The sequence below is a fragment of the Neophocaena asiaeorientalis genome, unplaced genomic scaffold, assembly GCF_003031525.2.
Source record: "Neophocaena asiaeorientalis asiaeorientalis breed wild unplaced genomic scaffold, Neophocaena_asiaeorientalis_V1.1 scaffold703, whole genome shotgun sequence".
In the NCBI taxonomy this organism is placed as follows: domain Eukaryota; kingdom Metazoa; phylum Chordata; class Mammalia; order Artiodactyla; family Phocoenidae; genus Neophocaena; species Neophocaena asiaeorientalis.
The window spans coordinates 3368830-3392592 of record NW_020174434.1 but is presented as its reverse complement, the minus strand read 5'-3'; the positions used below and the strand labels follow the sequence as shown (position 1 = coordinate 3392592).

The 23763-nt window shown below is 56.3% G+C and overlaps 1 protein-coding gene across 1 annotated transcript in view; it reads right to left on the bottom strand.

The window, feature by feature from the left end:
* The window catches only part of MYT1L (myelin transcription factor 1 like), a 136211-nt gene that overhangs the window by 4841 nt on the left and 107607 nt on the right, over nucleotides 1-23763 (bottom strand). The window contains exons 17-18 of the mRNA XM_024756918.1: nucleotides 22341-22569; nucleotides 6600-6691 (exon numbers count right to left, since the gene is read on the bottom strand). Of these exons, the coding sequence (XP_024612686.1) occupies nucleotides 6600-6691; nucleotides 22341-22569 (321 nt within the window). The remainder of the gene's footprint in view (nucleotides 1-6599; nucleotides 6692-22340; nucleotides 22570-23763) is intronic.

The following is a 23763-nucleotide window of genomic DNA, read 5'->3' as shown; positions in this document are numbered from 1 at the left end:
AAAAAAAAAGATCCTCAAGAGTAAAGCATCTTCCTGCGAAGAATCGCATTTCTCCCACGGCGTTATGTCTCCTCATAAAAGCAGCAGGAGGGGCGTGTCATCGTGCTCAGTTTAATTTCCCCTTTAATAATCCTCCTTCTGAATCGTTTCTCCCCACGGACCTGTCTTAGGTGTGAAGCGAGGCTCACGGATGAGCTGGTCTTGAGCACCTGCTCAAGTCTTCCCTCTTCCCCCTGCTGTGCTCCCACCGTTACCCAGGGGGACGGGGGGTGACCTTAACCAGAGTGATGGCTCTCTCGTCCATGACCCCTGATCAGCGTCTTAGGTCCTCAAGGTGCTTCTCTGCCAGCGTCTTACAAGGTCCAGAACATCAACAACAAAGTCTTCCTTTTTATCAAATGCACCCCGGAAAGCAGGTCATAAAGGATATAATAACAAATACTGCTAGGAATGAAACGAGGTTCACCCTTTCTCGGGTGGAGGCCGCTATTCCCCCACGTTTTATATGTGACCAGGTCTTTATGGCAATCTCTCAAAATTAGGGCTTAGGATTGACTGAGTCAGGGTATATAAAAAACCTGGCACACGGGAGGTCTCCATCAAGGCTGTGGCCAACGTAATTATTCTTCCGTAGTTGAAGTTCAGGTATAGCTCAAGATAAGAATGCATAAAAATAATCACGATAAATGCATAAAAATCCTGACTTGTAAAACAACTAAACCATGAGGCAGTTTATCATTTAACGAGGATTCGCCACACATTCCTCTAAATTGCTGGGCTTCCAACCACACGGAGAACATCTCTTGTGAAAACTGAATCCTTGGGCTGTGAGGGTCGTCAGATTTTCCAAGTGAATTTCTGTTATGATTTCTGGACAAGTTCTTCATGTCACAGTTCTTCAGCTTTTCAGATTTGAACAGTTTAAAACTTTCTCTTTTCCCGGGTGTGTTTTGCAGTTTCTGTTGAGGACCAGCCGTGTGAAGAGAGGGTCATCGCATTTTCCTAAGAGGCCCAGAGGATGTCCCTCAGTTCTCGGACCCTGAGGTGCAGCTGCCTTTTAAGGTTTCCCGAGCTTTGCTTGCATTCAGGCTCTCTTTGAAGCCACCGTTACCGGTTCGAATGTTCTGCCGAACGGGCGCTTGCTGAGAGAGGGGCCGCGTCTCCACAAGGCCCCTCAGGCAATGGCTCTGGGCCTCTCTGTAGTGTGAGAATACATTGTGCAAAGGAAACGCGTCGGTTAATACAGGAGCAGTCTTCTCTCACGTATTAAATAAAATGTCTCATTTTTACTTGCATGTGACACTGGAAGTGTCAGAGAGCAGACGTGATTGCGTGTCACGGAGGTACCTCCTGCCAGAGTCTGTATGTGAGGCTGGGGCAGCTCTTCCTGGGGAGCTACCCCCGGTACACCCCCAGAGCTATTTGATCAAGAGGTCTGATTCTGGATAATCGCGGTAGGAAGGGTGAAAAATGTGCTACGCAACTTCCTGTTTCCAACACCGAGATTTTACGTTTCCCTTGAGAAGTGAGTGGAGTTGTAAGCAAAACAATCCATTTCAGGGTTGGCGGTTTGCAGATCACTGCCCTATTATAAAACCCAGAGAACGGTGGGAGAGAATAGCACGTCTCGAATTTCCAATTAAACCCCCTTAATTCACTTGTCAGGAGCACCCCATCGGCGGTACCTAATATACAGCGAAGCGTGTAAAATACACCATCACGTCAGCATCTTTGTCTTGAGGCTAGATTCCAGCAAACTTAGAAGAATTTTGATAAAATTATGAGACAAGAATGTGGTCTTTCTGGAATATAGGTGAAATCTTGGGAGCCCATTTCACTGGTTTGAATTTTCATGAAAGAGTTTCCAACAATTATTATGTTCTGTTTAACTTTTGTGGAAAACCAACGTCTAAGCAGGGGACAGAGATCACGGTCCTGGGAGATTTCCTGAAGTCTGGTGGCATTGCTTTCCTTTCCTTTCCTTTTCTTTTTTTGTTTTAACATCTTTACTGGATTATAATTGCTTTGCAATGTTGTGTTAGTTTCTGCTGTACAACAAAGCGAATCAGCTATACGTGTACATACATCCCCATATCTCCTCCCTCTTGCGTCTCCCTCCCACCCTCCCTATCCTACCCCTCTAGGTCTTCACAAAGCACCGAGCTGGAAGCATTTCTGAACTGCCTTGATGAGAGGTTTTAGAGGTCTGGGGTTTAGAGCCGGGTTTTGAAACATGACAGGCCTGGAATCTGAATCCATATCTTGCTACTTAAGGGTCCTGTGGTGAGTACTTTCCTTAATTCCTAGAAACCTCAAATCCCTCCATTTAAAAAGGTCCCTATCTGTCACAGTGGCTGTAAGAAATAAGCTAACTATATAAGATACCTGAGCTATAGCGAGACTCGCCAAACAGGGGCCAAAGAAAAATGTTAAGTGCCGTGTTGTCTGAGCAGCCCGACAGCACCGGGGTGTCTGCAGGCCCATCTCTGCTCTGACCAGAAAGTAGCACAGACTGGTTTTGTCCTGCTGACCCAGTCCACATGAGCTGACAAACAGTTAAAAGGAAAGAAAAAATACTGTATGTGGTCTAGTGCAGCGGGCTTCGATACTTGTTGAATTAAAGAATTTAAAAAAGACACACCTCTCCCTCACAAGTCCTAAAACTGCCATCTGATGGTTTTTACTGTGACTTTAGTGGCCAAAAATGTATATATTTCTAGAAAATTGTATGTTGCAGAGTGCTTTCAGTATATTTTCATCAAAGCCTTGGACTGAGTGTTTAATTTATTTTAAAAAAATCTACTGTGTAAACTAAGTGGCAAATCAGGCTTCGTTATCAAAACAGTCTGCAGGTCAGATCAACCGTCCAACAGAGGCCACCATAGACCCAATAAAGCGCTAGCCAGGGCCCCCATGGTGACCTTTCCGTCTCTAAATTTTATTCTAGGAGATGGACGGGTGGATGGATGGATGGAGGGATGAAGATGTGAGCTTTTGCCTGGATGAACTAAGGAGCACCGGCTGCAGCACCGTTTCCTCCTGAAGCTCTTGGACCTGCCCTCCTGCCCGCTGGGGGGCGCCCTCAGGAGCCCAGCATTCGTGAGTGGTTCCTCGTTAAGTGTCTGCACGTGTGTGAGTCCAGGACTCGGGAGCAGCCTTTCTTCCGTGACGGTGGGGAAGCTGGGAAGACCTGGCAGGTGACGGACAGATTCTCAGACTGTCGGATTCTAGTGAGTCACGTGGAATTCGAGGGTCTGGAATTAAAGCCATCCATGTGGACGTGCCCCCAGGTCACCCTCGAGAGCCCCAGGGCACAAGTGCCTGGCTGTGAAGCCCGCCTCTGGAGACGGGAGAGCGCCAGGTAGGCTCATTGGCCCCTCGGTGCCACTGGGGCACGGCGGGGCCCTGGCTGCGGGTGTGCCCTCACAGGTCGCCTGGCACCGCTTTCACCTCTTCACCGCTTTGAGTTTCCTCTTCCTTCTTGGTAAAGGGGAGCGTCAGTACCCACGCTTGGGGCTGATGGGAATATAAATGAATAAGTGCATGAAATCCCCAGACAGAGCTGCAGGCAGGGGAGGGGGCCTTCCCTCAGCTCACCATCCCAGCCAGTAGATGAGAAGGGCAGAAAAACGTTATTTCTTTTCCTTCTCTCCTGAAGGCTTGGCCAAAAACTAAAACCAAAAAAGCAAAACCCCAAAGCCGCCTGCAGCCCAACTCCGGGCAGAGATGCTCACAGGCCCGGAGTGACCGTGTGCAGAGGGTCCTGGAGGAGACCCCTGGTAACTTCGCAGAGCCCCAGCTGCCCGGAGAGCTGACCGACGATGTGGAATCATTCAGGGGGAGACATAGAATAGTGAGAGTCTTTGCGGGGAAGAGATGGGAACAGACTCTTCTCTAAACTTCAGAAAGAAAAAGAAAGAACCTTGGATTTTAGAGCCGGAAGGAAACCTCAGAGACTTTTAGATGCACTCCTCCCTCTTCAGATAGACACTCGGGAGAAAAAGCCGGATCCCAGGACAGGAGCGGCCCGGCCCGAGTCAGCCCTAGGGCTCCAGGTGGTCCCTTGGCCGCGGTGCTCAGTCGCCGTTAAGAGGACACATTACACATGGAGCGTGAGTGGCCTCGGGCAAGGTCTGCACTCAGCGTGTTCAAGAGATGAGAGGGTGAGCGATGGGCTCTCCTCACACAGAGCGAGGCCACGCCTTTGACCGTGAAGGTCGGGCACAGCTGCAGGGGCAGTGACTGCTGAGCTCCCGACCCCCAAAGAGCAGAAGGGAATTTCCCGCAGTCCTGCCCTTTGGTCAGACACACACGGGGATGAGGCCATTTATCCACGGGATGACGTGTGCTCTGGGTTTACTAGGAAGTGCCCTGATCTTGGCAGAAAAGGTGCCCCGACAGGTGAGAAGCGAGGGGACCCCAGCCCTGGGCTCCAGCATGGACTGGGCTTGGGAAGACCTGGGTTTGCCCCTCTTCTGCTGCTTCATCTCCAGGTGACCTGGGCTTCCCCGGGTCCTCGTCTGTGGACAAGCAAGTGACCGAACCTACAGCAGGAAGAAACATTCCGAAGACTAAAATCAGGAAGCTGAGCTCAGGTGCAGAGAGGTGGGTGGATGGCAACCCCGCAGGCGACCCCACTGACCAGGGTGGAGCTGGGAGCCGGGTGCCCAGCCTGGATGAAGGCTGGGGTTGGTTCCTCTCCCAGATGCCATGAGTCCTTTCTGGTTAACAGCTGTGACTAGCAGTTACAGAAGGAGGACTCTGAGTGTCGGATGCCCCCGTGAGAGGTGCCAGCCCGGGGGACTCCCTGCTCTCCCCGGCCGTCCCGCCTGCTGGGAAGCCTCCTCCTCTGGGTGTGCTGACCTGCCCTCTCCACTTCTCTCCCCGCTGGGTCTGCACTGCGCTCCGTCTATCCGGAGTCATGAGCTGGCGCAGACTCACATCGGTTTGCAGAAGGAGTTTTGCTTTAGCCCCGGGGACGTTGTGCGGGTGAAATGTCGGCTAAATATTTGGAAAGAGCTCAGCGCATATTGTTTTCTCTCTGGCAACGCGCCCTGCCCCTCGATGGCTGAGTGAGAAGGGACATTGGTGACCCTGGCGTCTCGGGATGGGCTCCTCACGCTGGCGGGTGAGTCTGAGAACTTCCGTCTAACTGGTGCCCGCCCCCCATCTCCAGCCCCTGAGCCGCCTTGAGCAGAGGCGGGGCTCACGGGACTTGAACCTTCAGGCGGAAGCGTCGTGGCCCTGACTGTCTTCCTGGTAAATGACTGGGGGGCAGGGCGAGGCACGTCTCCTGCTGAGCCCCTCGTGCTGTCCGCACGACCGAGAATGAGTGTCCGGTGAGCCATGGAGGCCTCAGGACAGCGGCCGGGCCCCAGGCGTCTCCAGGCTAGGAGTGCATCACGGCTGGGTCCTTGTCTGCGTGCATCCTGGGTGCGGGGCAGCCCGGGAAGCGGACGGGGAGGGGTCGGCCCCATCCGCCACCCAGTCCTGGGGCCCGAGCTACCTGCGGCGGGTCCAGGTGTCCAGCACGGGGTTGACCCGCGTTTCTCGGCACTTGGTTCCTTTGAGGAGCATGGAGCTCGGGAGGCACCTTGCCAGGCTTCAGCACGTTCACTATAGGCCCCGCTCTGCCCGAGCCCCGTCCCTCACAAAGTCCCCTGAGGGGTTGGGAGCGGGAGCCTCTCACAGGCCACTCTGCTGAGGGATTACAATTGCACTGGTCTCCCGATCGCTGCAAACACTGCACTAGTGACCGCTGGACCTCAGCTCCCAGGGACACACGCGGTCACGCCCCCGCGAGCCTCTGGTGACAGTACGGGCATCAGCGCACCAGCGCGTGTGTTTCTGTGAAAGACACGTCCTCATTTAATGGGTGTACTGATTCATTGACACTGGAGTCTCGGCCAGCAGCCTGTCTGACGCGGGTTTCTTCCCTAAGGCGTGTCACGGCCTCCTTACGCCCAGGACACCAGACGGCACCCCTGTCCTGCTCTGGGGGCCTTTTCAAAAGTGGCGTCTCCAACGGGAAAACACAAGAATTCAACAAACGCAGCGCCCCACAGACTGTGAAGGGGATCCTTATTTATGGCTGAGCCACGAGGAGAAGGCAGAAAGGATGGGCCTCGCGGGAAAGTGGCCGGAGATTCAGGCTCTCCTCCCCTCCCCGTGGCCCTGAAAGCACCGCGAGCGCTGGTCTGGGGTCACAAACTGACTGTAGCGTGGACCCGGGGCCCCGAGGCCGGGCTGGGACGGGCTCCGAGGCCCGAGCCCCCCGCGTGCGCTCCGCCCGCATCTTTGCGCACCTCCTGCGGCGGGCCAGGGAGCAGGGCTGCGCAGACAGACGGACGCCAGCTCCCGCCCCAGAGTGATGGTGAGGGAGACAGCCATGGGCTGCGTGTGGCCCGAGGGCCCCTGACTCAGCGCCCAGCGCGGAGGGCCGTGGGGAGGCCGCCTCCCCCCACGTGGACCGGCTTTGCCCGGGCGGGAGTGACCGCTGCCCCCTCCCGAAGGGACGAGGCTATGCTGGGGCTCCGCTGGGGCCGCGAGGACGGCTGGGCTGTGGCCGTGGCCCCGACGCGCTGGGCGCACGCGGTTACCGTTGCTGGCCCGCTGCCGGATGGTCAGCATCTGCTCTCCCGACAGCTTCGCCTTCTTCATGGCCGACGTGGCCCGCGGGCATCCCGACAAGCTGGGGACGAGACGGGAGGCGGAGTTAGTCGCAGGTTCCGGGGGGGGGGGCGGGCTTCCCGGGCCTGCAGGGAAAACTGCCGCGAGCTGCAGGTCCCCACGTCACCCGACTGGGCTGGTTGCCGACAAAGGGCCACCTGCACATGGGAAACCAGAGCGGAAGGTGGGCAGGGCCGGCTGTGCCCACAGGCTGGTGTCTGTGGATGGCGGACTTGAGGGCGGACACGCAGCACAGGGCCACAGTGTGGCCTGGGGCGAGGTCTGACCGCTGGGGCTCGGGCGGGAGGGAGATGAGCCCTCTGAGGGCCCCTGGGACTTTTAGGGAGCGCCTATCTCACTTTAACAAACTTCCTTATTGGGACGGCCCTGGCGGTCCAGTGGATAGGGCTCCTCCGTTCCACTGCAGGGGGCTCGGGTGCGATCCCTGGTCGGGGAACTAAGATCCCACACGCCGCGCTGCGTGGCCAAAAGTAAATGAAAATATAAAAAACTTCCTTATTGTGGAAAGTCTCAAACTCACAGAAGGGTTGGATCCAAAACTTAATGTCAAACGTGCAAAAGTAGAAGGGGCAGAGTGATGAGCTGCCACCCAGTCTCACATCCTGACTCACCAGGGCCCCTTCCCCATAGTTATTTGGGAGAAACCCCCAAACAGAGCATCAGCATCAGTATCTCACCTGAGGGTCTGAAACGTGTGCCAACACCCTCACCTGTCGGGGTCCACAGGCCCCCATCTGCCTCCTAGCCTCATGAATGGCCGTCTGCCCGGGTCCACGTGTGCTCTGTACCCTAAGCTGGGACCTGGTCCGGGCAGCGTCTCTGCAGGACGCCTCCTTCCCTCTTTCTTTCTTTCTGGGTCCGTGTTGAGGATGGCGATCTGAGCACCTTTCGCGGGGGCCAAGCCTGGGCCTCCGCACCCCTCGCCCCTCGCCTGGCTACGACCTCCAGGGGCCACACAGGGGGAGCCCACTGCCCCGTCGTCAGGGTCCCTCTGGCGCTTCATACGCAGGTGAAATGTAAGCCAGTGTATATTATAGTATTTTACGTATATTCAAACCACGTGTATCATTTCGTATTTCGTCTGCATTTTCAGGGCTAGACGGACCCTGTCCTCAGAGAGTGACACTTACACGGTCACTAGGCAACATCCGTGGGACATCTGCGTTTATACAGGGAGGCTGATGGGGATTTTAGCAGGTGTTTTGGGGGAGGACACCTTCGTACAACAAATGTTCTCACGAGGAAGCTCTGAGGTGCTGGTTCGAGGAGACGTTCGCGTCTGGCAACCGTGCAGGACTCTCCCCGAGAGGCCGAGTGACCGCCGTGCGCACTGCTCTTCCCAGAACCTCACCGGGCCCTGCGCTCGCTCACGGAGCTTCTAGATTTACAGGGGAAGGGGCAGTGGGACGTCACCCCAGAGGGTGACACAGCGTCCGTTAGTGGTCGTTGGGGCCATCATCCCTGGGGCCTGTTGCTCAGAGGCAGCACGTCGCCAGGCGTGCCCAGGGGCTCCCGGTTGCTTGTGGATTGGAAGCTGTGCGCGGCGGGTGGCTGCCCACCCCGATTCTCCTACCTGAACAGAAGTGGGACAGGGGGCTACAGGACAGAGTGAGGGTGGAAAGTAACGAGAAGGAAGCCCAGTCGCGCGGAAGCCAGCGGAGTGAGGGACTCGGGTGTCTCCACGTGTCCATCACCGGCTGGTGGGGCCCAAACCCGGGTGTGCGGCAGCAGGATGGCCTGGAAACAGTTTCAGACACAGACTCCTGGACCCACGTTGGGGGTCAGAACCAGATTTCAGTCTCCAGTTGCTTCTCCTAGCTTCCAGTTAACTGAAATGCCAGCCGAGAACGACAAATAACGGTGTCCTTCAGCCAGAGCCGGGAACTAAGTTAGGAGACACAGACATGCCCGCAGAAGGATGTGTTCTGTGCAAACACGCCTGCACCGTGTTCCTCCCATTCCGATCCAGTGACTGCATCCCAGCCTGGGTCAAATTTGGAAGTGTCCGAAGCAGGCCGGGCACCGGTGCCGGGTGGCGGGTGCCAGGCGAGGGCGCAGTGCCATCTAGTGGCGGCCCGAGCCAACAGCACCGGGTGCCCTGGGTCTGCGCTGGGCCAGGATCTCAGGGCAAAGTCCCCTGCCCGAGTCCTGCCAGGGGGCGACCCCGGGGGGATCTCGGTGTGGTGAGAGGAGAGTCCTGAAGCGGAGACCCAGCGGCCCTTATGGAGACGCTTCTAATTAAAGCCAGGCTCCAGGTAGCAAAGAGTTAACCCGTGTCTGCCCCAGCACCCACCTCTGGGGCCCCAGACGTCTGGCCCAGGCTCCACCAGGAATTTCTGGGAGGCTCCGGGCAGACACTGCCCAGGGCTTCAGAAAGGGACAGAGGAGACATCCCCCCGAGTGGCACTTCCTTCCGGAGAACATCACCCCTGAAAATAGCTCAATAAGTAAAAATTTCTGGGAGGGGAGTGGTTAGAAAGACTCGGGAGTCCACTGGGAGGAAAGTAAGAAATTCGAGAGCGCGTGGGGTGTGTTGCTCTGGTGTTTGCTCACGGCCCAGAGTGGCTCGGGAATCAGAATACAGGGCCCCGACGTGAAAGGCCCCCGTGACTCAGGCTCTCTCCCAAGAAGTGCAGCTGGGCTGTTATGTACCTTGTATTTTTCACTATTTACGATTTCACCATTGATGTTAAAATCCTCTAGTAAGGACGTGGTACCTCCCTGTACAGCATAGATTCCCATGCTAATGCCACCCTCTGTATCGTAGCACTGTGGACGTGTCACCAGCTGATTCCTGGTGACGGGCACTGCACTACTGTTACCCACTGCGTTGTAACACTGGGGACTCTCGGGGGTGGGCAGTGCAGGCAGACGCTGAGCGAGGGAACCGGCGTTAACACCGAGGGCACACGTCACGCTCACCGGAGCAGCCCCTTTTGAATGTGCTTCCTGAGACCACAGGGGATGTGTTGGGGACACAGGGTGTCCTCTGACCCCCATGGAATTTCTGCCCCCAGATTATTTGTCTGAACTGCTCCCATCTCAGTGCGAAGGGGTGTCCTTGTGGCTCCTTCTCATTCCAAGATGTGGATTTGGAGTTTATCCCCAGCAATGTTCTGAGTTTCTCCGAAAACATATTTGGTGTCGAGAGCATGCCCTGAGCCGTGGAGGGAGGGAAGCGTTAGGGCAGGAGCCTCTGTGTCCACCTGGGCCTTTGGACAGACGGGGTCTCCCAGTCGCAGGCGTTCATTTGCAGGGGCTGTGGGTCAGACGGGAGAGTAGCAGGCTTTGCAATCGCTTTATTTCTCCTGCTTGATCCCCCTCCATCCATGCATTTTGATGGCATTACGGAGGAAGCAGACTTTTGCGAGCACCTGGGTCCCAGCTGGTGGGTATCACAGGATTGCTGGGGTCTCCCCGCCGAGGATGGGGGGCTGAGTGGCTCATACTCTCCTGACCCCCTTTCTTGCCTGGAATTACTGCTGAGCCCGAGGGCGCTCAGCACCATTGCTGGGCAGGGGAAGGCAGGTATGGAGTCGGACGACCTACAGGGACGGCCCTTCGGAGGCTCTCTCCTCAGGTGTTCTTTTCCTGACAGTGTTGCGACCAACACTGCTGAATCGAGGGGGCTCCAAAGTTCATCTCTTGGGTGAGCGTCCCCCTGGTGTGGCTGAGAATGACGTTTGTTTATGGCAGTGAGGCTGGTACTTCGGGCGGGGAGGCCTGGGTGCTGGGGACGGGTGGTCCTGCAGTCCCCAGGAAGCCCCCAGGCTTTTCCTGTGGCCGTTCCTCTGGGGGCAGCTCGGCCGATGGGGCCCCTTCCCTTCACTGCACTGGTTACCCGCGAGGTCTTTCTCAAAACTCAAAAACCCAAGATCTTCTCAAAACTCAAAACTCTCAAGCTCTCAAAAACTCAAGACTCTGGGTCCTGGAGGTTTTTCTGATTTCCTTCTTTGATCATTTTCTTTCTTCCATTTTCTCTCGTCTCTCTACTTTTTCAGAAACTCCTATAGCTGTTGGTTATTAAATCACATGAATTGTTTCTCTATTTTTAAAATATTATCTTCTTTTCTCACCTCTTTATAATTTAAGGGAGAGTTCCTCAGCTTTGTATTCTAACTTTCTATGTGGATTTTTAAGTCTTACTTGCCTTTTTTTTTTAAAAAAAAGAGATCTTTCTTGTTCTCTGAATGTTTTTTGAATTATGAATATCACAACTTATAATATTCTTTCTATCCTTTTCTGTCTGATGACAAATTACAGTTGTTTTTGTTTTGAAGTCTTCTCCTTCCAGAAATGGCTGTTTTCTCTGAGCTTCTTTTCCTTTTCTGTCTTCTTCTAAGCGTGTTTATTTTGTTTTCTGTCCTGTTACCTGGCGCATCCCTTAAATAGCTGGAAACCCAGCTGAAGTGACCTACTGTCAGTTTATAAACCCCGAGTTTAGAAACTGAGTTTAGAAACTCAGTCCCGTTCTCCAGACATCACACCTTCCTCTGGGACCTGCTGGTTTCGGGGGTGGAACACCGCCCCGTCTGGATGGGCTCGAGTGGCCACAGCGGCTCTGAGACAAGCTGGGGGGTGGCGGGGCCTCCACATTTCACTTAATGCTCCTGAGTCCAGCACAAGGGCCACCCCTGTGTCCAGCTGCTCCTGGGGTCCCAGGCCAGAGCTTCCCACTCCACTGGGGTGACGGGGGCATGGGCTGGACATCTAGGGGTCAGGCTGCTTCTTATGGAGACTTTGAACTAGTCCTCTGTTTTCAAGCCTTCTCTGAACCCCCCACAGAGGGCCCACTGGTCTGTGGGTTCTGTGGGATCCGCAGCCCCCCCGAGCTCCCCCTTCACCCATGTCCCCCGCCAGCCCTTCCTCTCCCGGAGATGCAGGTCTGAGTCATTTGTCTGCCAGCTTTGCAGCTCCCAGGACTTGGTGGATGGGATAGAATTCACTTCTCTTTTAACAATATTTTACCGTTTAAAAAACTTTCGGGGTTTATAAACTGACAGTAGGTCACTTCAGTGGAGGTTTGAGATTGAGCGGAGACGACTGTGTTCTCAACCTGTGGCGTCTGACCAGGACTTTGTGTAGAGATGCCCACTGAGGTCTGGGGTCCGTGGGCACTTTGCTGTAATGTGTGTGCTCTTTCCGCCCCTTTCCTGGGGGCCAGTGTGGCGGTCTCTCTCTCCTGGAGTAACGGTGGTCCTGGTGGCCAGATCCTAGGCACACCTGGTCCAGGGGACGGAAGCTTAAGTGTTGCCATGACACCCAGGGGAGCATCCTCAAAGACAGACCCGTCCTCCATCCAGCGACAGAAACAGCCTAGAGACGAAGCTTCCAGGGTGGGTGGGGTGGGAGCGAGGGGGTCAGAGGGCAGAGCCACGGGGGATGGAGCCGGCAGCCGGTTCGGCCCTGCTGGCCCGGGCCTAGTGACGCAGGATCACACCTAGTGACCTAGTGTCCCCACCGCCCTGAGCCCCACTCGTTCTCCTGCCGCATCCTAGCAGACGGCGGGGAACCTGCTTCTCTCTGTGTTTCTCCTTTTGCTTGTCTCTAGGAAGCCCGGGGCTCACATTCCTGTAAATCACTGCTGGGGGCTGATCGTGTCCCCAAAGGAATGCTGACACCTTAACATCCAGAACCTGTGACAGGACCTCATGGGAAATGGGGCCTTTGCAGATGCCGCTGAGTCAAGATGAAGTCGTGCTGCGGTGGAGGCCTCGTCCCGTGACTGGGTCCTTACGAGAGAGACACAGAGGAAGGCCGGGGACGACAGCGCAGAGACTTCGGGTGACACCCAGGATCGCCGTCCCCTCACGCCCCTGCCCGTGTCGTGACCTCTGTCTTCCGACGCCAAGAGGATAAATTCTGTCGTTTTAATCCACCAGTTTGTGGTGTGTGTCAGGCAGCCTAGGAAGCTGATCCCATCAGACCTGTTAATTAACTTTGGACTCCTAATCCAGATGTTTCCCCATCTCCTGTGATATTTCTATCAGTTTTTGGATATGTGAACATAACTGTTCTGTAAATATGAGTTTCTGCCATGAGCTCAGGCGGCATTGACGCATTGGGGGGTGACAGATGATAACAGAGGAGACACCCCCGGCATTAAGAGCTCAGGGTAAAGGCGCCGCAGGAGGGAGGACGCGGGGCCCAGCCCCCTGGCCAGCGGTGAGAAGTGTGGCCGGGCGTGTCCTCACCCAGCTGGGCCCCTGGCTGCACAGGGGGACTGCTCAGGGCACGTTCTGGGAGGGAGGACCCGGTGTGAGGATGGCAGAGGGGAACCCCAAGGGACACGGAGCCACGGAGCTTTGGGAGGGGAACCGGGCGCAGTGGGTCGGGGCCTGCAGGGCATCCAGGGTGGGAGCCCCCAGCCCGTGTGGGTCACACTTCAGCTTGTATTAACTGAAATCAAACAACGTTAAGTGTCACGGGGACTGGACGTCAGCCGTGGGCCCGGCAGCCTCGCACGTCTGGTGATGACAGAGCAGCCAGTAGGACACGGCGGCCGGTCACACGTTCTGTGCCCGGGGCGGCATCGGCCTTCAGAGGGCCTGGCGGGAGAGCCCGGAGAGTGTCATCGGTTCTTCAGCGGAAGAGAGCCTCCTCTGGGGGCTCAGGCAGGTTTCTGGAGACAGAGTCTTCTTGCAAAGGGAATTCGAGGAGAAGCGGGCGAGCGTGGGCAGACGTGTTAAACTCACCTTACGTCTAAGACTCTGTAGCTCGCGCAGCAAGGACTGGAGTGGCCCCGCTGACTCTCTCAGGCATCTGAGGTCACGGGGGCATCTTCTCTCCATTTCTCTAGAGTCACGGAGGCTCATGACCTGCCAGTGACACCACCCGCAGGGCCAGTGCACAGGGCTCTGGCCTCTTGTGCTATTTGGTTCCCAGGATGTTTCTTCCAACTCCACGCTGCTCGGGGGACGAGCAGAGGACAAAAGGTGTCGGGTCCACGCAGGCCTGGACAGAGCGCCTGGGGGGCCGGGGCAGCTTGCAGGGAGGCTGCTGCCTTTAGACGGATGAAGACGTGATGGGCTCGGGGCCAGCGCTGCCTCCCAGCAAACCTCAGCAGGAACACACCAACGAAGACAGTCTTAGTGTGAGTGTTTCTCAAACCGTCGTGAGGACCAGAGCATGCGGGTCACAAGATGCGTCCAGGGGAACGAGGCCAGGAAGGAGGTGGGGGGCTCGGGGGGGTCCGGCCCAGCTGCCTGGCCCTCCTGCCATCAGGACGCGGAGGGGATGCTCCCTCTGCCGGGTGTGGGCCTGGTGACTCATCCCAGCCTCATCTTTGTGCCCTCACGGCCCTGTGGCCCTAGTGTCTGGACCTCAGGGGTGCGGGGAGGCCTGGCCATGTCGGGGTGCCCCCGAACGCTACCCTGCTGACCGGGTGGGGCTGCACGGCACCCACAGGCTGGGGGCTGGGGTCAGTGCGGGGAGCCGCGGGTGGGAACCAGTGTTCCTTAGCTGATGCGTTTTTTCGTTCTTCCTCTTTATTTCACCTCCGGCTTTGCTAGAAGGAGAAGCGTGTGCTGCCTTAGAGCTGGAAGCAGAGAAAGGGCTTGTGAGCTTCAAAGTCTCAGTGTTTTGGAGATGCCGGATCCCAGAGTCGGAAAGAAGTCAGCGCACAGGCTGTGGTTCTGGAAGAATTCATCCTGGCGAGATAAAGATTCCTAGAGAAGGGGAAGGAGAAGAGATGGAGGTGCGAAGAGAGCTGAGATGCTGCTGGTCCGGAGAGGAGACCCACGCCCGGCAAGAGACGGGGCTGCAGCAGAGACCCGGCTGCCGGGGACAGACTCCCCGCCCCCTCCCCCGAGAGCAGCCTGGCTGGGAGAAGCCCCCAGAGGCCCCACCGCCTCTGCCCTTCAGAGGCCTGGGAGGCAAATGCTGGGGGGAGGCTGGCTGGAGAGGCCTGGCGGTGCCAGGAATACCGAGGGCCAGCCACGTGGGCTGACGGCCGGACGAGACGACCTGGGAGGCCCCAGGCTGCCCACTGATCGGGAGGGACACCCTTGGTGGATGCAGGGGGCACAGGTGCTGGAGGCCCCAGGCTAGGCTCTCGTCCCACAGTGAGGACAGGATGGAGAAAGTCACAGAAAATGGGCGGACGTGTGGACTTCGGATTTCTTACGACACGATCACAGTTTAGAAACTGCTGAGTTCCTGAAAACCTACTTCAGGTTCGCTTAAGAGTTGAGGGCGATGTTGTCCTGATCGGCAATGATCGGAAGAGTCAAAAGTCCCACGTGTGTGTGTGTAACTGAGATTGAATCACATTCTGGACCTGAAAGCTTTGAAGACTGCAGTTTCTCCATCTGTTTGTTGGAGAGAAAAATGACCTTGTGTATTCATATCGTTAATGTTTTGTTTGTACATTGCTTTTCCCTATAAAATTGTGACAGGCCAAGCTTCTTGGGGCAGGACTGTATTAAGAGATTTATTTCTCCACAGACCCCTGCACTGTGGCCAAAGCAGCAAGCCTACGGGAGGCCGAGTTCTAAACCAGCCCTTGGGTCCCTGCGAGGTGCCCAGGCCAGGTTAGCCCCATCCTGGAGATAGAGGTGCTGGCGATGGGGCGGCCCCTCCTATGATCAGGTGATAGGGCGGCCCCTCCCGTGGCCCGGCGATGATGTATAAACAGCCCTGGACGGCTGGAGGGGCCTGTCCCCCTGCCGTATTGAGGGCCATGTGGCCAGCACCCGAGGGAGCCTCCAGCACTGACAGCCACCCTGGTCAAGAGCCAGCAGGAGGATGGGGCCTCGGTCCTGGAGCCTCGAGGAGCTGAGTTCTGCCAAGACCCGGATGAGCTTTGGGGTGGGCCCTGGGCTGTGGGCTGGGTGGGGACACACCTGCAGACACTTTGGTTCCAGCTGGTGAGGCCCGAGCCGGGGCCCACGGAGGCCAGGCTGGACTCCACCCTGCAGAATCCGACGGAGCAGCCGCAGGGTGTGGCTTTGAGCCCCTGCGTTTGTGGTTCTCTAGAGAACTGGTGAGAAAATGTCCAGAAATCTGTGGGGGAAGCAGCCTGGGCGCGTGTGCCACGGCGAGCCCAGATCCAGGTGAGGTGGATGCTTGGGTGTGTTTGTCCAGTCTTTGTCGGATGCGTCCCAGGCCCGGGAGAGACAGGTGGGTGGACGCAGATGCGCTCCGGGAGGAGGAGTCTGAGAACATCGAACGAGGTGGTGCTTCCCCAGCAAAGCCCCTGCCCCAGGGCCGCCTGTGGTCTCGGGCCCAGGACGCTGGCAGCTGTGACCCCAGCTCCTAACTTTCATGGGCCCTTTGGGATTCACGGTTTGGAACAGATGTTGGATCTGAGCTCTCCCCTCCTTGGTGCTTTTCGTCCAATACTGGAATGCGGAGATTAAACAGTCGGGACGCCTGAGCTGCTTTCGGGGCCAGTGGTCGGCGCAGGGTGGTGCCCAGGGGACGGGCCGAGCTGCCTGATGTGGGGCCTTTCCCAGGGGGGCACCTGGACCAGGGACCCGGCGGGAAGCTGGGCTTTTAAGGGCAGTGGATTCAAATCCCCCGAAGGCTTTCCCATGCAGTTGTGGGACCAGTAAGGCCAGTGGTCCAAGGAGCAGCTCCAAGGAAGCGGGTGAAACGGGGGCAGTGAGGCACGTGGCCGTGATGACCGTGGTTTCTCGGTGCCGGCGGCTCATCATCGTGGCGCCCGTGAACCCTGCGTCCCTCCTCTGGGGGCGCTGGCTCCATCAGGGCAGGAGGCCCGCAGCCCCGGGAGCCTCCCCACGGAAAGGACTAGTCACTCTGCGGGGCCTCACTGCGCCCCTCCGCTTGGGGGGCCCACCCCCGCGCAGAGCAGAGGGTAGCCCGCCACGGGGTGCAGGTTGCCACCTGCCTGGCCTCTTCCCGCATCCGAAGCAAAGCAGAGAACAGGGCTGCCCAGCGTCCCTCTGTCCTCCTGATGGGCAGCCTGGTCGGACAACTCAGGCTTGAGGAGTGAAATGGGGGCCCAGCTGACCGAGTCCCACAAACGAGCCAGAGCAGCACGAGGTCTGCTCCGCATGCAAACGCTCTCCACCCCCGACAGCATCTACTCCTCTGGAGGGGCCACCTCGACCCTCCACCCTCCTCACCTACTGCAGCTCACAGAGAAATCCAAAATGGAGACGTTTCCTCTCGTCGCAGAGTGAAACACGATGTTTCCAATATGCTTCTGTCGAACAGAAGACCACCCGCGGGTCCGGGGGCCCGGCCATGCCTCCTGTTCCCCCGCCTCCGGCCAGGAGGCAGCAGGGGCAGACGGTTGGGGTTCAGAGGGGGCGGGAAGGGGTGCGTGACAGCCCCGGGGGCTGGACGAGAGCCCAGGAGGCAGCAGGGGCAGGGCTGGTCTGCAGCCGGATCGCAGCTCCTGGGCTGCGACGCTGTGGAATCTGGATTTACCACCAGCGGGTCTTGAGTAAGGAACTCTGGGGCTGCTTCAGTGTCCTCCATCCCCACGTGTGTCTTGGGCGAGCATGGCCCTGGTCTCAGCCTGAGAGGGAACAGAAGGCCCACCTCCGTGCTCCTGGGCAGACATGGACCCGTCCTCAGAGGCCAAGGGCAGTGGGCTTTCCTCCTGGCGGGACGGCTGGGCGGAACGGAGAGGTCAGCCCTCTTCACTCCCTCTCCCTGGGCTCCAGCCCACGAGACCTGCCCTGCGGCAGCCCCGTGTTTGGTCTTGCAAATGCACAGACAGGGATACAGACGGTCCACGGATGAAGCCCCCAGACAGTCCTTGGCTGAATCCAGCTTTCTTCTTGCTGGCAGTAGTGTTCTCATGTCTAAAATGGGAACTACACAGACCTCAGGGAGCTGTGGTTGCCTGTTTACGTAGGTTTTGGTAAAAGCTATGGCTTCTCTGCATTACAGAGAGGCAGGTGCCTAAAGGCTCGCTCTTCTCCTTGGGCTCACAAGGACTACGTTCCCCAGCATCCCATGCAGCCTACATTTCCCAGCATCCCAGGTAGACTACATTTCCCAGCATCCATTGTACTAGGTGATTCTACGGACCTGGTTCCACCTGTGGGATGTAAAGGAAGTGATCCGTGCTCCCACATCTCCCGGGTGGATCCTGCATGTTCTTTCCCTCTCTGGCTGTGGAATGAAGACCACCACCCTTGGAGAATGTGCTGAAGGTGGCCGAGCCCTTTTCTCCTGTTCCCTCATCCAGTTCTGTCATGTGGGCAAGAGGTAAACTTCCACTCTTTGGAGCCAGTTTGGGTGTATCTGTTAAGGCAGGTAGCCTATCCAGCTCATATTTACATTAAACAGGATGGTTGGTTGCAAAAACCCCTCATAGTAAGCACACAATACGGTGACTCGTTTTTATCACACTTCTCTTGGAAAGCGTCAAGCACAATAAACATCCTGAAAAAGCCCCTCTACTCATTTCTAAGAACCGTAGAGGAACTGAAGATAAATAAACCACGTCATGTGGTTCAGGGGGAAGAGGTTTAGGGGGCTGGGAGGGAATTAAAAAAAATATTTTGGTCAAGCTCAGTGAGAGATGACTTGCTTCTAAGATTATTTATTTATTTGTTAGGGGTAGAATTGTGGCTTTAATTTTGGAGAAGCTTCCTAATCTACATAAAGTGGTAAGATTGGGGTGATAGCACAGTGTGACCAGCACACCCGCACACAGAGAAGCGGTTCCACAGGTAGACCCCCTGCCCACGCCCTCCCTCCTGCCCAGCCCCTCCCTCCAGCCTGCCTCTCCTGCATCACCGGCCCCATAGTGCACACAGTCCTGACACCTGCACCCAGCCTTGGGGGGTCTTCCCGGCCAGATGAGCCATTGCCCCCTGAGCCAGCTGAGACCCTGGAAGAGCATCCTCTCTCCTGCCCTTGCTCCTGACACCTCTAACCCTGATCCTGGAATCCCGAGTCCCTGTACCCTTTCAGGCACCTCATCGTGCCTCTGATGAGACCCCAGTGGCTCGGTCTGCCTCTCAAGATCTGGCCCCGTCAAGTCCCCGTGACCGCTCTGTGCCTTTAATTCTTTTCACCCGCTGGTTTCATTCCTTCAGGTAAATCTCGTATCCAGATTCACCCCTCCTAGAAAACCCTCCCTTGCTCCCGAGCCCCTACAAGCTACTCCCAGGTGTTGTCTCCCATCCCACCCGCCGTTTTTGACACAGCCAATCCTGACCATAGAGTAAGCCAATCCCTAGTCCTTTATAGCAGCTCTGCCCGGGAAACAGGTACCAGGAGGAGGTCCTCCCACCCATCCTTACACGGAAGAAATGAGTGGAAATGATTTTGCAGCCAACAGGGACTGTGGGAGCTCAGGGCACGTGTCACCTGTCAATGTCCTTTTCCCAGAATATCCATGTGGTCACCTCCCAAAGAGGAAAGCGGGGCGAGTGGGCTTCCTGGGACCCGGAAGCCAGGGCAGGTGCTCCCCCTTCATCCACGCACCTTAGGAAGTGATCCTTTATCATCTCGCTGGGTGGTCACAACTTGGAGGGAAAAGAGCAATAAAACAGGAATTTCTGTTTCCTTCTACTCTTTTTCTGATTCTAAAAGCCGCTTTGCTTTCATGGCACATGGGTTGTACAAGGAGCCCTGCATCTCAGGGTACCACCCATGTCTTTCTGGGAGGCCCCTCCTCACTGAGGCCTTAAAGGTCTGGGGAACCAGACAGCCGACGGGCCCCGGGCCTCCGGGGGAAGAGGCGTATAGAAACCCTACCAAGCCTGTGTTTGTGCCCAAGCCATGTTCCTGCCCAGGATTTCGGTTCTTACACCTCCAGGGAACAACGTTTCATCTCCACAATAAAATAAATGAAAACTTGTTCAACAGTTGAAAACTGCAGGCTGACGTGCGACAGGACATGATTCCACCTTAAAAGCCAGGTGATTCTGACACAGGCTGCAATGTAGAGGGACCCCAGGACGTTATGCTGTGCGAGATAAGCGATCACGGGTCAGACACCATGTGATTCCACTTAGGTGAGGACCAGAGAGTCAGATCCGCTGGAGAGTGGGTGCCAGGGGCCGGGGCGGGGGCTGGGAGTGCGTGTCTAGCGGGGGCAGGGTTTTCCTGGGAAGGTGGAGGGCTCCAGAGGCAACAGTAGCAGTGGCTGCACAGCAGTGAGACTATGCTTACGGCCCCTGAACTGGACACTTAGAAATGGGTGAGACGGTAAATTTTATGTTATGTGCTTCACAGCACAATTTTAAAAATGCAGGTCAGCTCTCTCAGGGTCCTGATCGTCTCTCCAACCACTCCACCCCACGCCCGCGCCCTGCCAGACAGATTCACACCCGGAGGGAGGGCGCCCGCCTATCACCTGACACCCCTGGGTTCCCAACCCTTTCCACGCAGCATCTACATAACCTTCCTCCTCAGAGGTGACAGGTAGCAGGTCAGACTGTTCTGATTAAGCTTCACAGTGAAATAAAGTACCAAAGTCTCTGCGCGGCTCTGCCCACCACAAGCAGGGCCCCCATGGAGCTGCTTCTGAGATGCTCTGAGGGTCCACCCTCCAGCTCCATCTCACGGTGGAGCCGCAGTGCCCTGGACCAGAGGCTCGGCTCCCAGCGCAGGCTGGGCAGACCAGGCTGGTTGCTTGTTCCCTGGACTCGGGGAGCTCCTCCCGGGACCCTCCTTGGGGCTCTGGGTGAGCTGTCTGCAGACCCCAGGGCGCGTCACGAGGAATTCTAGGTGAGAGAGATTCTGCCCAAGTCACAGGAGTCACCGGCTGTGCCTGTCTTCACTCGACCTGTCCAGAGATTCCCTCCATCTGCTCAAGGCAAAGGCACCTTTGAATCAACACCCCCCTCCTGGCCAGAGGCCCTGGGGAGATGTGTCTCTTGGGGGAAAAGAAACAGGGAAGGCCAGGAACCGGGAGAGCCTGGGCGTCTTTACGAGATCACCTCCATCCTGGCACCTGGGTGTGAATCTGGAGGGTGATCAGGTGTGTGGGGTGAGCCCAGCAGCATGTGGGGAGGGGTGAGCCAGGAGGGTCCTGCCTGGTGGTAGCGACTTGGAGTCTGGGGCCCTCGAGTCGTCCTCCCTGCGAGCCTTGAGGACGCGCTGAGTAACCAGCCTGCGAAGGCGAGTAGGATCTGCTGGGTGGCTCTGAACAAAGGGTTATTCTTCCGACTCTAAGGCAACTATCCTATCAAAGGTTTGGAAACGAGCAAACGCCACACAGGTAGCAGTTACGCCTACGCCCCCCTCTTCTGCTGTAGTTTCTGGAAACTGAGTGCTTACATTTAATCAGAGAAGTGGAGCTTGTCTTCATTTGTGTCAGATTAGCCAACCACGTATACCCTCATTCATAGGTCATGTGGGCAGGATTTTTAAATTTTTAAAAAATTTATTGATTGCCCAAAACTTAGGAAGTAGGTGTTTTTTGGAGGGCATTTTGGCACTTCCTATCAACATGTAAGAACTAGCGTTTTTGCTTCTAGGACGGTACCCTGAAGACACTCTGGTACAGGGATGTACAGAAGTCAGCAGAAGGGAGTTCCCTGCCGGGTAACATCCCGTCTAGAGTGGAGACTGGGGGCCGCAGGCCGAGCCCTCCCTCTGGAAAGGAGGGGGCCGCTCTGAGCGGGAGTGAGACGTTCGCCGGCCAAGGACACGCCTGCTACCAGCTGGGCCCGGGGCTGTTCTGGTGAAGGGCCAGCCCTCGTTCCACGCAGACGCCTAGGAAACACTGTGATCTAGTTCTATCAAAAAGAAGAAACCGGTGTGCCATGGGGGTCAGGGGTCTCTGTGCCCCTGGGCACGTTAAGCCGGGCTGTGTGCCTCTTTGCTCAAGGGCGCTTTCTGAAGGGGGACGCGGGGACTTCCCGCCTTGGGGAGAGTCAGGGAAAGACACTCACGTCTCTCTTTAGGCCCCTTCGTCCCGTCTGAGTCTCTACCTGAGCAGGAATTTCTTTTACAATAAAATCACTTCCTAAAACTGTTAAGGCACATCGCCACGTGTCATTCCGTTTGGCTCATTGCATGTTCCATGCAGTTTTGCAGACGGAGGCGAGGGGCACGGGGTTTGTGGTCGGCGAGGCCGAGGGAGCCCCGTGGCTTTATGCCGTATGTGTGATGCTGTGTCCCCCCACCTGGATCCTGGGAAGCCGGGGCACGCCTGTGATTTGTCCACGTCAGTCATTCATCCTGACTTCTACAGGGAGCCACTTGCCCCAACAGAGCAAGCCTCTTCTTCTAAGGCAACGTAATCGCATATATAGATATTTCACAATTAAGCCAATAACAGTCAATGGTGATGATTGGCCCTTCTGTAGGTTTCCTGATGTATCTGATGAGGCCTTTGTAACCAGGTGTCACCCACTTTCCTCGAGTGGGACCTGCCTGCAATATTCAGCCAAAACGAATAAGTAACTCCACAGATACTCCTGAGTGTGTGTGCGCGCGCGTGTAAAATGACAGCCTGTTTCTTTCTGCGGATCCTGATCAGACATTTGGAAACCTCTACGTACATGCAGACGTGGTAGGACGAGTCTGTGCTTTTCAAAATAAATTTGTTTGTTTCTTCCTTTCCCGAGCCTCAGAATGTCATGAGCTGGTACCATAGTGCTCGGGGTCTCCCCTCTCAGCCTGAGGGGTGGGCGTGGCACCATCGCGGGCCAAGCGGCGCCCCCGGCCTCCCCGCGCCGCCCGCGGCGCAGAGCCTGGGCGGGGGTACTCACCTGCGGTGCGTGAGGAAGCTGCCGCTGACGTGCCCGGAGCCGTCACAGCCCGGCGTGGGGCAGGACATGCCCTCCGTCTTCACGGACTTCCAGGAGAACTGGGAGCCATTGAGGTACCCGTCCTTCTGCCTCTTGGCCGCCAAGGGGCACCCGGACGCACTTCGGTGGGAGGCGTACTTGCCGGTGATGTGGCCCTGGCCATCGCATCCGGGCACGGGGCACCTGGGGGACAGAGGGGCAGGCTTGGCTGTCTCGCCACCCTACGCCTGGTGGCCCCCCGCAAGGTCAAGTTAACCTGACACGAGAGACAAACCGGCATCCTCTACTGCAGCAGAAGGAAAGAAAAAGAAAAGTCCCGAAAAGACACCACCTAGCGGAGCCGTGAAGTAGTTCACCCTCCTGGAAACTGGTCCGGGCCAGGTGGGGAGAAGGTTTACCTGGAACGCCAGAAAGTCCAGGCTTAGTGAGGGATGCAGATGCCGTGCGTGAAAAGGAAGAACCAGTTTGTTGGAGCAAGTGAGATGCGGGCATCTGTTCGAGAGGCGAGTCACAGCTTTTATGGTGGAGATGTGCAAAGTCAATGGGAAACTGCAGGATTATTTTTAAAAGATTGTCGTATAAACCCGTGTTCTTCTCAGGAGCTAGAGAATATTCATTTGTTTGGCTATATTTTCTGAGATCACAGGATACCCTTCCAGTGAGATTGGTTTTTGAGCAGCAGAGGTGGTATTTAGTTAAGTTTCCGGGCATAGCTTTGGCACGAGGTACCCCAGGAGCACTTTTTTTTTTTAGATAAACAGGAAAATCATTGGTTGGAACTAAGGTTCAGCAACAGGGTAATTCAATCGTGCTTCTGAAACTTCTCTAGTGCAGGTTATGGCAAAGGGCTGAGGACTCACAGCCAAACCGCAAACACATTTTAATTTTAATCAAAACTTTTCTCTAAAGACACTGAACGAATGAGATTAAAATTTCAGGGAGATAGCAACAGGTTTATCTCACAGACTTTTGAGACCCAGGCTCACCGGGCAGCGGTTCGGGGCAAATGCCTGTGGGGAGGGGGAGGGGGCTAGCCTTCTACCCACCGTGCTCTCCATCCCGCCTTAGCGAGAAGCAGAGTACAGGCAGCTAAGCGACCTCTTCCTAAGCTGGAAGTCAGCCAAGTGTTCTCTTTAGCTGTTGTAGTTAATAACTTCCTGCACTCTCACGGACCTGCCTTTCCCAGTAAATTACACTGCTTTTCCCATCCAAGGTAGAGGGAACTTTCTTATACTTAGGTTACTCAGAGCATCGGATGGATGGATGTTTGGTTATCACCTCACCTGTCATTTAGAGGATGCTTTTGATCAGTTAGCAGGTGTGCATGGTCTGGTTTCAATGCTGTGACCTTACACTTGACCGACCTCTCCAAGCCTGGCCTCCC